Here is a 12,956-nt window from a genome sequence, read left to right on the forward strand (position 1 = left end):
GTCAAACTAATTTCATTATTTATAATAACTTCCATCCTCTCACAAATCTTGATATTTTCATTGAAATCACTATTATTGATTTTCCCTTTCTCACAGCTCTAACAAGAATGAAAGATGAACTATAACATAAAGTCACTTCCCTTTGTTAGTTGCATTGATGTGATACATTAGATATTTTGAAAAAACTCACTAATGAGACATAGTCTTTCTGAGATAAAAATGCTCACTGTGTTCAAAGGACTTTTAAAAGGAGTCTTTTTTCCACTTTTATTTTCAATACTCTTGCTACACCAATGGGAAATTCTTAGGAAACTTCTCAGATTTTGCACATTTATTTTGTTTCATTTTAGATCCCTGTCTCATAAAACACTGTGAAAATTTCTCGGGCAATTTATATTACTATTAAAAACTGAACTAACTTTGTTATTCATTCAATCTCCTCCATTATTTATCCCTCTTGATTTGAAAGTAGGACTCACAACTGCAGCACAAGGAGTTTGCTGCAAGTCCCTGGAACGCAGCCTCGCCACAATTAGCCATTGATCCAGCTGCTCGTGCCATGACAAGGGAATGCAAACTCCCTCCTCCTTGAGGCTACAGCTCCACAGAGAAACCCTCCAACATCACAGGCTTCTACCACTACATTTCTTAACTTAATAAACAACATTGGCTCGGTGTTGAGTTCTTAAGCTGCAAGGAGATACACACACTTTTATTCATTAGGAAAGTGGGATTTTTTTTCCCCCACAACAAAAAAGAGCACACTCTCTCTATATACACAGATCTCTATATTATATTTTTTTTTGACAACCTTTGGTAACACAACCTCACATAGGCTTAAATTGATGCAACAAGATTTCTCATGCAGAACGAGATATACGTTAAATATGCTTCCCCTCCCCCCCCAAAAAAAATAATAAAAAAAAAGCTTTCACTGCATGAGTAAAACCTCACAAATGTGTGAAAGAGCTATGTCAAATACTCACATTTTATGAATGAGGCTAGTGAACAATGAGCTTGGAGAAAGGAAGAAAAATTCATAGCACTCAATGACTATGACAGATGTCACTTAATTTTAATTATTGATGACAGTATTTCAGACTATGCTTGTTAAGATAGTGGAGTGTAAAAGCAGAACACTTTACAGTACCCAGCTGCCAAGAGGTCACTGGGAGGTAGTAGGAGACATCAAGATTTTAGTGGCACTTTCCAGTAACTGTGCCGATTTCAGTGTTTCTCTTTCCCTCAAGATGTATCCACCACTGCTGTAAAAAGTTTCTTCTCCATATCCATTTCAGCTGGAAATAAGAAGCAAGTAACTGACATAGTGCCTGTGGCTTGGAGTTCAGGTAAGCCATTTCTGTACCTGTGTGATGCATTATAATTTTTAATTACTATATTGCAAACTAGCAGTCAAAAATGTCACACACACCTTCACCACACTTTGTGCTGATGCACAGATCTACTTACGTTGGTATGATTACAAGGTAGTAGCCATATTCAGATGTCTATGATGGATTTTGGATTCTAGTTCTTGACCCTGTTTTTCTAGTCTTGTCTCCAATTTATATTTGATAGATATGGCATAAATTGATTATTCAAATGTCACAACTTCCTGTGATTAACTGTGATAATTTAACCATGTATATAATACAATTTCTTGGTTTAATACACAGTACTTAACTTATTTTCCTTGTTAAAACATCTTCTACTGACTTTAATTACACTCATGAGAATAGAGAAGTCAAAAAACGTATTATTTCACTGCGTCCTCAGGTGAAAAGAAAAGGTTTCGTGGCTCAGGGAATCACTCTTTAGTGACTTCAATACTTCTTACTCCTGATCCTCAACTGAAATCCACTGCTCACATCTTACAAATGAAGTGTGATCCCAAAGTGCTCCAAACTGATTAAATGAAAACCAGGCAGGTGACCAATTATCAAGTAGTTCACTCCTTGACCCTATATTCTTGGTAGATATGTTTGTACACTTACGTTTAGTGGCTCGGGGAGGAAATAACCACCTCATGAAGTAATATATACATGTGTTTGCATTTATATTGTTTGAAATAATGATGTAATACCACAGGCCCTCGGGAACCTCATGTTAATTTCTTACCTACCAAATCTGGCTTCTGTAAACCTTTCTTTGCCAGCCCCAATTCCTTACTGAGCTGAAATGGTTTATGCCTGCTAGGTTTCACAGAATCACTGGCTCAATTATGTTGGAAAAGACCTCTGAGATCATCAAGTCCAACCTGTGATGAAACACCACTATGTCAACGAGACCATGGCACTGAGTGCCACATCTCGTCTTTCCTTAAACACCTCCAGGGATGGTGACTCCACCACCTTCCTGGGCAGCCTATTCTAATGTTTAATAACTCTGTGAAGAAATTCTGCCTAACGTCCAACCTAAACCTCCCCTGGTGCAGCTAAAAGCCATTTCCTGATGTTTGTTGCCTGGGAAAAGAGGCCGATCCCCACTTGGCTACAACCTCCCCTCAGGCAGTTGTAGTAAGTGATAAGGTCACCACCTGAGCCTCCTCTTCTCCAGATTAAACACCCCCACCTCCCTCAGCTGTTCTTAATAAGAATCGTTTCATAGATCCTTCTTCACCAGCCTCATTGCCCTTCTTTGGACTCATTCTAGCACCTCCTTCCTCAAGCAAGGAGCCCAGGACTGGACACAGTATTCGAGGTGTGGCCTCCCCAATGCCGAGTACAGGGGAAGAATCACTTCCCTGGTCCCGCTGGCCACTCTATTTCTGATATAGGCCAGGATGCCATTGGCCTTTTTGGTCTCCTGGGCACACACTGCATCATGTTCAGCTGCTGTCAACCATCACCCCCAGGTCCTTTCCCTCTGGGCCACTTTCCAGCCACCCTTGCCCGAGCCTGTAGCACTGCAGGTGGACGCTGTGGGGTAAAGTGTTGGCCTTGTGGAACTTCACGCCATTGGCCTCAGTCCATCGATCCACCCTGGCCAGACCTCTCAGCAGAGCCTTCCTGTCCTCCAGCAGATCCAGAGTCCCACCCAACCGGGTGTCCCCCGCGAATCTGCTAATGGCAAAATGGCAAAATTTGCCAATGGCAAAACTCGGGGCACCTCAGGACAAGCCGACGGCCGAGGCTCACCGGAGGACACGCTCTACCCCTAATGCCGCGGCGGACTGAGCTTTTATTTCCCTGGACTATGGGAGTGAACGATGTACCCCCGTCCCCGGGCGGGGAGACCCGCGCACGTCTCACGGCGGGCGGGGAGGCGGGGCCGCAGTTCTCCTTCGCGTCCGGCTCCCCTCCGCCGCGCGGAGCCAATGGGCGCTCGAGGCGGCGCGGCGGCGGCCAATCAGCAGCGGCGGCGGGGCAGCCCGGGAAAATGGCGGCGGTGCCGGCGGCGGCAGTGGCGGGAGGGACGCGGTGGCGCCGCCGCAGCGAGCGCCATGCCCGGTAGCCGGCGCAGGGGGCTCTGTCTCAGGCCCGCCGCCGCCCTGAGGAGGCGCAGCGGCGGCGAGGAGCAGCTCAGCCGGCGGCGGGCGGAGGAGGAGGAGGAAGAGGCGGCGGAGGGCGGCGCGGGCCGAGGCCTGCCCGCGGCGGAGGCGGCGTGCGCGCCCCGCGCTGCAGGTACGGCGGGAGCGGCCCCTGCGGGCTCCGGCGCTGCCCGCCGGCCCTGGGGGCGCGGCCGTGCCGTGAGGAGGGGCCGGCGCGATGTGAAACCCCCGTTCCTCCCCCGCCCCTGTGCCCTGGGAAGGGGCTGTTCTTGTCCAGAGCGGTGTGCCCTGGGGTGCACTGGGAAGAGCGCTATCAGCAGGTCGAGGGGGATGATCCTGCACCTTTATTCAGCCCTGGTGAGGCACATCTGGAGTGCTGTGTCCAGTTCTAGGCTCCTCAGGACAAGAGAGATGTGTAGCTCCTGGAGCAGGTCCAGCAGAAGGGGCACCAAGTTGGTCAAAGGTCTGGAGCATCTCTCTCATGAGGGAGTTGGGCCTGTTCAGCGTTGAGACCACTGAAAAGGGATCTCATTAATGTGTATAAATATCTAAAGCAGGGGTGTCAAGAGGATGGTCCAGGTTCTGCTTGGTGGTCACAAGCAATAGGACAAGAGGCAACAGGGAGAAACTGATGAACAGGAAGCTCCACCTGAATATGAAAAAAAACTTCACTGTGCAGATGACAGCACTGGACAGGTTTCCCAGAGAGGTTGTGGAGTCTCCCACACTGGAGATACTCCAGAACCATCTGGATGCAATCCTGTGCAGTGTGCTCTGGGATGGCCCTGCTTGAGCAGAGAGGTTGGACCAGATGACGTACTGTGGTCTCTTCCAGCCTGTCCCATTCAATGATTCTGTGATTCCCATGGCACTGAGACACTAAGAAGTAACTGAGGCTGTTGATCCACTCTAGGAGAGGATAAAACCTGGCCACGCTGGGCACTTCAGTGTAAAACATCTCCTAAGACGCTTCTTGCATAGTAATTGCATCTTTTAAATTATTTCTGTAGGCTTTCACATCTGTAACACCATTTCTAAAGGGCAGGGGTGACCAGCTGAGCTTCGCATAGTGTGTTCAGTTCACTTACTGATCAGAGGCAGCTGCAAGCAGGTTTTGAATAGCTATATTGCTGCTTCTAACAGTCCAAGCTGGAAAGGCCCAGGGGAGGAAGTATAGACGAAGGTAGGTTATGACCCAGAGCAGTTTGGAGGCCCATTAAAGTTGTAGCTCAAATCAGTCTGGGTGAAAGATCCAAAGCAAGCAAGAATATAAAATGTTTTCTTATGTAGGTATACATAGTTCTTTCTCTTAAAGTAAGCTGAATATTCTCTCAAGTAGAAGGATTGACAGTTCCCATCCTTACCATCAGATGCTGAGTGTGTAGCTGTCAGGATCATGTTATATCTGTGATGATGTAACTGGCAAAGCTAAGAGTCCTATTCTACATTAAATGTCTAGGTGTGAACAATATTTGTGTTGTGAGTAAATAGTGCTGATGAGTGTAAAGTTTATTTTTATTCTTGAATTTCCTAAAAGATCTTCTTATGCCTTGACCTGTTGTATGTTCTAAGTGATTTGGGCCTTTTATTTGTTGTTTTTTAACAAGTATCCTCTTTCTATTTACACAGAGTCATGTTTACATAAAACTCCAAAGAGGTCCTTGAGTAGGAAATCCCGAATACCTACTTTCAGCTCTCCTGTTAATGACACTGATACACAGCAAGAAATCTTTTGGGATTCTCATTCACCAGTTGCACACAGACTAGGTAAGATCAAAATCCAGGCTTCAGGACACCTGTTTGAGGCATGCAGTGTGAGTGTACTAAAAGTTACCAAAGATTTCTTGGAAAAAGGCCCCTTTCTCTTATAATGGCTAAGTTGTTTGGTTTTATTTTTATTAAAAACCCATAAATTCTTCAATATAGTACTGAATCAAGCTCTGATTTTAACACATAGTTTTGAATTGAGATGTTCTGCTCTTCATAAATTGAATTGGTTTGCAATTTTTGAGAAGTTTGTTTGCTTGTTTGTTTTCATAGGCAGTGGAAAAACCAAACAGTCCACCAGTGGGTGTGCAGTAGAAATTTCGGAAATTGTTAATCGTATTGCTCCTCAGGTAATTGTTACTTTCTTAACCAATTCTCTGCATATGCAGTAATCAAACAGAGCAGTGCTTCAGCCTAAGCCTCAGTTTTAGTTACAGTAGTTTCATGGTAAGAGTTGGGTGTGTAGAAAATTAGTAGCGTGTTCATAAAACTGGATTGAATTAGAATTGTAAGTGTAGCATTGACTGGTTGCTCTGTGAGTCACAGATACTGTAAAAAAAAATGCATTAAGAAAGTAGACTTGCAGCAGCTCCATTTTAGAAAGGTTTACTGTCAGAATGCAAGTTATTGCCCCTGGTTTTAGGAATACTGTTTTGTTTATTTATCCTTAATCACTCATCTATTCAAAGGTAAGAGTTTTTCACATACTGGATTTACTTGACAGTTGTTTTTAAGCATTTTGAATGGTCCTGATTGACTGCTGAAGTACAAAAACAGGATTGGGATGAGAGAGATACTCTGCAGTAATATAAACAGAGTAACCTTGCTTTGATACTCTAAATAATTTGCCTTTTTGCCCTAGGATCCCTGCCCTTTCCCTCTTGCCCTGAACCTGATGTCCACAGCCTAGAAAGTGAAAATAAAAGTGTTTTCTTATTGTTGCATTTTAAGTGCAAGAAGAGAACATGTAATTCCTAAAATGGATGTGTAGTATTTAGCTTGCAAAACATGCCTGCTTATTTGACAGGCCTATTTAAATTGTATTCACTGTTTGGCATATTTGTGAGAAATTATACTTAAGAACTGGAAAACCATTGGTAAGGGATGCCACTACCTTTCCTGTAAATGGTTACAGCCCTGCGATAAATGTAAATAATATCAGGGTTTACAACTATCTGTTGCTCATGTTCTGTTTTTCTTAAACAAAAATAAATTTTAAAAATTAATTTTACAAAGAATAAGAAAACCTACCCCAAACTACCCTAGTAGTAAAGTTCAAATTTATTTTTCTGGCTTTCATGCAGTAATTTCCCACATCCTCTTGCTCTGCTGCTGTAGACAATTTACCAGTGCACTATTATATCTCTTAGACTTCAGAATTTAAATTCGAGCCTGAACTTTGAAGTTCTAAAACAACTTTGTTTCGTTTCTAAACGTCACTTACTTCAGTTTGAAGGCTTTTTGTGTAAATGAGTTGTAATGGAAGAAGTCATAATTTTTTTTCTGGTAGCATACAGAATGTGATTTCTTTTAAATTCTCTAATCTGTTAATGCTGCTTTAAGTGGATAAAGTCGGTGCCTCTCAGGCAGCTCCTTAGTTTTATATACTGAAGTAAACTAGATCACAGCTTGTAACGTGAATATTGCAGAATACGTGTGAGCCTGATGTAAATAGAGTATTAGATTTGAGCACCAAAGTAAAATTCATTTATTTTAATTGAAGTTCCTGTTTTAAAACAATATAATTGAAGTTTAACCTCAGTTTTAACTTGTATTGCTTTAGCTCCTATCTGAGGCTTTCAACAGGTTTCATATGTTTACTTGGTTTAGCAACTTTAACTCACGCAAGGTGTGTGTCTAGTCCAATCTTTATCTGACATCACATTTCTAAGCATTATAAATCTAATCATTCAGGATGAAAAATCAGCCTGTAGTGAAGGCTCCATTTTAGGAACATGGATTGGTGAGGATGCTATTCCCTATACACCTGGAGTAGTGAAAGTGCGATCTAGGACAAAGTTAAGTTGTACAAGGTGAGTTACAGTTTTTTCTTGCCCATCATAGCTGGGTTTTCATGAAAAAAGATTTGTGGTCTTTTATATATAGTGAGCCATGTAATTGTACATTAGCATATAGAATGCTTTGGGCTTGTTATCTCTTCTTAATGGGGTATTTCTATCAAAATGATTGCATGTTGACTGCACATTGTGGGATTCGGTCATCTTCTCTGTAGTTGTTAAACTAAAGATTGAACAGCTCACATGGTCATGTTATTGAGCCTAGCTAAACTCTCTCAGTAGCTCTGACTTTCTATTTTGTTTTTTTTTTGTTTTTTTTTTTTTATCCAGGGATCTTAAGATAACAATTCCCGAAGAGGAACTCATGAAATTGGCTAAGGAATTTGATAGAAACCTAGTAGAGCTAGATGCTGTTCAGGAGCAGGAGAAGCTTGGTCATAACTTCATCCAGAGCACCTCAGAGCCTTTGAATAATTCTAAAGATGAAGTAAAGATGAAGAATGAGATACCACTCCTTGGTGAAGGTTCTGAAACAGATACTGCTCTGTCCCTGAAACCAGTTGGACAGAGCACTGGCATTCCTGCTGCAGGGCCCTGTCGGTCCAGCAGTCAAAAGTCTGTAGACCTTGAGTCTGAAATAGCCCTTCATGCTCTTTTTGACTGTTCTACCCAGAAGTGTAGTGGGCAGCTGAGCCAAGGACTGTCAGATATTTCTTTAAATAACAGTTTTCATAAAAACAAAAGTACCTTGGAGGAGGAGCAGCTTCCTGAGGAAACTGAAGACATGCAATGTGGTAATTCAGAGGCACAAGAAAAAGGTGCAGTGGGGAGCGTGAACCAGACGGTACCAAAACCTGATACTACAAAAAAAAATCCTCCTTCTTTGAAGACACAATTGGTGGCCTCCACTAAGCTGGCTGGAGTAGTTAATGATGACTTTGATGATTGGGATACAGATTTTTTGGCAGATGACTCTTTTATGATGCAAATAACCCAAAATCCTGAATTGATAAGTACTGAAGAACCACCACCAATTCCTGCAAATCCACCTGGCTATGGTTTCAGTGATGCTAGCAGAACAAAGCAAAGAAGTAGTGGCAATTTGGTAACTTGTTTGGGGAGTGTAAACAAATCTAACAGTTTGCAGTATTCACCTTTGAAACATTCTAGTAAAAACATACAAAATGTTGTAAAATCTCTGTCTTTACAAAAGCCATGTAAGACAGAAAACTCAGAGACCACAGCCTTGCATGGCAAATGTGATGTTAAGCCAGATAAAATAAATTCCATTTGGAAAAGTGCTCGAAACAGTGATTTGAACTGTATTTCTGTTCCAGTGCAATCTGAAGTGAAGAATGGAAATGAAACTACTCAGCCTAAAAGTGACCCTCTTTTTCCTTCAAGATCTAATCCTCATAGACAACGGACAGAAAAACCTGGAAATACCACCCATGCTATTTCCTGTCAATCACCCAGTGTTTCTACCAGTATGAAACCTAATGATCTAACTAAAGTGTTTGAAATACCAAAGAAATGTCCTGTGCCATTTCACGAATGGAATGAACCAAAATTCTCTGATGAGGTATTAGATATGTTTTGTGGATCCGATAGCCTTTGGGATGCTAACTTTGAGGATGATGAATTGTTGTATCAGGTGTGTGATGATATAGAAAAGCAGACTCAGAGCCAAGATGCTAAACAAGGAAATGAAAGAACTAAAACTATACAAGGAGCAAGTAGTAATTCCAGATCAAATGCTGATAAGAGCTTCCTAGCCTCTAAACAAGGACATTGCCTCTTGGCACAAAAGACAAATGCAAAACAGGAGGCTCTCTCTCTGAGTGATTCCTGTAGGAATTCATCAAAGGTTATACATGGGTTGGCCACAACAGGTCATGCAGTGAACTGTAAGAGCACCTCAAGTCCTCGAACTGTGATCTCAGATGTTTCTACAGAGGGCAAATACACACTGACAAAAAACTGTCATCAGGATGCTTCTGAAGATACTACAAAGACTGTTTTGGGGAAATGGTACAGGTCAAATTCTGTGCCAGCAGGAGACGCTGCTTCTGAAGTAAGTCCTGTTGATGCAGTAAACATTTTTAGCAACAAAACATTAGACAGCCCAGGTCTCTTGTATAATACAGGAAAGATACCAAGTAGCGCTTCTAGTAACAAAACATCACTCGTACCTTCAAAGTTTAAGTTCCGAAAGATTAACAATTCTAAGGGTGGTCTTCATGTAGGGTGTGAAAATTCAGGGAATCATTCTGGCATTGGAATTACTCTGCAGGGTTTGGAAGGAACCAAGAATCAGGTGAACATGACTTTGCACAGCAAGCTTGACAATAAGAAATCACCTTTCAAGAGGCACTTTTCAGAGTCTTTTGCACAGCCTTCATCAGGTATTTGTCTTTATTGTATCACTCTCAGACTGTTACTGTTTGTTTCCTTACTGTAGTCAGAATGTCAGAGAGATTTGTACTTTATTGCAACTTACAACAGGCTTCAATATTCATCCATTCTTGTAGGTGTTAGCAAATGTTCTAGTGAGAATTTGGAGGTTATTTTCTCCAAAATAAAATTGTCCTGACCCATATCTTGAATCCCTGCCTATTTTCATTCCACTTCCCTAAGTACTTCAGACCCTCTCTCCACAGACACTCAGAATCACTAGGCTCAAGTGCAGCCTGATGCAGTACTAAGCCTACGGTGTTCTTAAATTGTTATTTAAAAATACTGTTATTTTGATACATAGTAAAACCCCAGTTAATGGTGGGGCAGGGAGAGAAGGCACCAGGTGATATGAAATGCCAGGTTTTTTATATTATTGTACGCCTGGAATTTGGACCCTCAAATCACTTGGTGCTTTTCGAACCTCAGCCTGTATCGTTGTTTGCTCTCTGGCTGAAATTGCCCGCAAAATATTCTTGTCTTACCAGTCTAAACACTAACATTTCCTTTTCATCCAGAGGGGAGATCAGGCACTTCTTCATCATCAAGTGACAGTCAGGAATATTCCATGCACTGGGCTTACTTGCTAGGGAAATGTAGAACTGATCAAGTTCCGGTCAGTCTTGTTTTCACTTGCTCTCACAGCTTGGTAAAGTTTTAATCGGTATTAATTTTGATAAAACACACCTTTTAGAGTGTCCTATATCAACCCCCCTTTTCAGAAAACACTTTTACAAAAACAACAAAACAATTCCTGTAAACTGTCAGCCAGTTTTATCAAAGAATCAGTATTTTATTTGTGTTTTTTTCCCCAGCAAAGAAGCAGATAAATGGAAAGTAGCAATTTTGGATGTTAATGGGAAGGGGAGGAGGGAGATAACTAGTTATTCTGTGGAGTGTTCTAGAGAATAAAGGAATAAAAATAATAGCATAGATTTTCTTTACAGATAAACAACAACTGTCCTCATCTTGAATTTTGAGTGAGTTTTTTGTAACAAAAAGATGGCGTGAGCCTTTCAAAAACTGATGTTTAATTTTTCGCAGACACCTTTTTTGTGAGAAACAAAGAGACCCTTTGTTTTATTTATATGGTTTGAACACTTATTAAAAATACATTAATTGGAAATTGGTGAATAAAAATGGTAAAATTATTGATATATGCAGGGAGGGTTCCTGTTGGTTCCGGTGAGGTCAGGATTTTATAGCATGGGAATTTATAGTTCTGTAACACAACATATAGAATGCTATGCTCAGCTATCATGTTCTTGTCTCTTTTGCCAATTTTTATTGCTACTTTTGACCTTTTTTCAACCTTCCTTGTTTTATTTGTGTGACACCTGTACTGTATCTGACCCCTGTGTCTCTACCATCTCCATGCCCATATCTCTGCCTAACTCACTAAATTGTAGAGCCCTTTTCACTCTGATAGCCTTAATTTTCTTAACCCATCACCATCTCCTATGTTGACTCCTGATGTCATAAGGTTCACTTGAAGGGCAGCCAAGTAAAATTTCCTTGAAGCAAATGTCTGCATCCCAGTGTTTTCATTGGGAGGTAGTAATCAGTAGCACTACAAAGGTCATGCATTTTATCCCCCTTCCTGCCTGGGGGACAGGATAGATGAGCCATTTTTAACGTGGGTGCCCAGAATGTCAGAATAGTGTGCTCCTGCCATAGATCTTCAAACACTGAAAACAGATAAGTTAAAATACATATTGAACAAACCTAATACATGTTTTTTATTTACAGTGTCTGTGGTGGAACAGAAAAATAGAAAATGCTCTCAAGAAGAGATTGAAAGAAAAAAACAAGAAGCTCTTGCACGAAGAAAATCCAGAACACAGGCATTCTTTAAAGATGCTTGAATTTGGAGTTTATTTTTTTCTGTGGAGTAAGTTTGTGGGAGGGAAATACTGTAATGCTGGAAGACACTTTTAAAACTCCATTCACATCTATTGATGGCAAGTTTTTTTCTGTTTCTCAATGTAAAAAAATCTGGACCTGAACCATAACTAATACTCTGGTGGTATTAGGCTTAATTAAAAACTATAAGTTGTGAATGTGTAGTCCCAAACTACCTTCAGCAAGATTATGTTGAGTTCATGTACTGTTACATATTGAAATTGCATAGTCTGAAAATCATGAGAGCATTGGTGTACACATATAATGAAGGTGTCAAAAACAGACTGTATTTTGGCTGTGTTATTGCAAGTATTCTAATCTTTAAGAAGACCCCCAAGTACACACAGACTAGGAAATAAAAAATGAAGTTTGCTCTCAGGTAGAAGACAATTTTTAAGTTTTGGTTGAAATAAAGTACAGTCTAGGAAACATCCAACAATTGGAAAACTAATGGAAATGAACAGGCTTTGGAAAGCTCAGTTTATCTCTGTTACCTGAGGTAAGAAATGTACACAGAGAAGGAAAAATTTAATATAAAAGTTTCATAAGGTGAAAAAGCATCCTGCAAAGGACATGTTGTATTTTTTTAAGTTCCTTTCATGAAGAGTTGGAAATACCCTGGCAAAATTGGAACACCCTTTTCTAAACACGCATCACCAAGCTAATTAAAAAGGGTAGCCTGTGTCATTTTACCAAACCATGAGCAATATATAATAAATCAGGTGAGATCTCAACAACTATGCATCGGTTTAGCCTTATGGGTTGTACATCTTTTCAGACTAAAGGCTGTTGAAACATAAAAATGCAATGTCATGTCAGCTTAACAGGGGCTGATAGAATTTTTGATGTGATAGATGGGTGTAGAGATCAAACTGCAAAAACTGCCTCTGGGTAAGCTGCAAGATATTTTTCAACTGAGAAATGCTTATATGTAAACATGTGACACTATGAAAAGTGACTGTAATTTTTCTTTGTAAATAAATGACTATAAAATGTACCAAAGGTTGGAGGAAGCTTTTGGTTTCTGTAGCATGTGCCATTTTTGTAACTCTTGAAAATGTAAGTATTGTATATTTGTAAGTCATCATTAAACTTTTTTTTTTTTTAAATTTTTCTAATCTGTTCTGGAAAATACTATACTACAGAAACTGGTAAAAGGGAGTGAAATGGGAATGCCATATGAACTTTACCTGAATGTCCTCATTTGGTAATTTCCCTAATTATTCCATGCCCCAATTTTCTACTTACACTGGTGACAAAGTGCTTCCTTTAATTTATTTAAATTAAAACTCCTTTCTGGAGGAACTAGTTCAACACACAACTGT

At 40.8% G+C, this 12,956-nt stretch overlaps 1 protein-coding gene across 4 annotated transcripts; it reads left to right on the forward strand.

Moving 5' to 3' along the window:
• Positions 1-3,442: 3,442 nt before the first annotated feature.
• ETAA1 (Ewing tumor associated antigen 1) lies at positions 3,443-12,735 on the forward strand. 4 transcript variants are annotated; one of them, XM_017818982.1, is made up of 7 exons: positions 3,443-3,623; positions 5,120-5,257; positions 5,531-5,607; positions 7,172-7,290; positions 7,606-9,349; positions 9,569-9,680; positions 11,479-12,735. In XM_017818982.1, the coding sequence occupies exons 1-7, from the start codon at positions 3,443-3,445 to the stop codon at positions 11,592-11,594; spliced, it is 2,487 nt and encodes an 828-aa protein (XP_017674471.1). In that variant the 3' UTR covers positions 11,595-12,735. The 4 variants fall into 4 exon arrangements, with proteins under 4 accessions (XP_017674471.1, XP_017674470.1, XP_017674472.1 ...); XM_017818981.1 differs by having other exon boundaries at positions 7,606-9,680; XM_017818983.1 differs by lacking the exon at positions 9,569-9,680.
• The last annotated feature ends 221 nt before the right edge of the window (positions 12,736-12,956 follow it).

Source organism: Lepidothrix coronata, unplaced genomic scaffold, assembly GCF_001604755.1.
Source record: "Lepidothrix coronata isolate B3197 unplaced genomic scaffold, Lepidothrix_coronata-1.0 Scaffold71, whole genome shotgun sequence".
In the NCBI taxonomy this organism is placed as follows: Eukaryota; Metazoa; Chordata; class Aves; order Passeriformes; family Pipridae; genus Lepidothrix; species Lepidothrix coronata.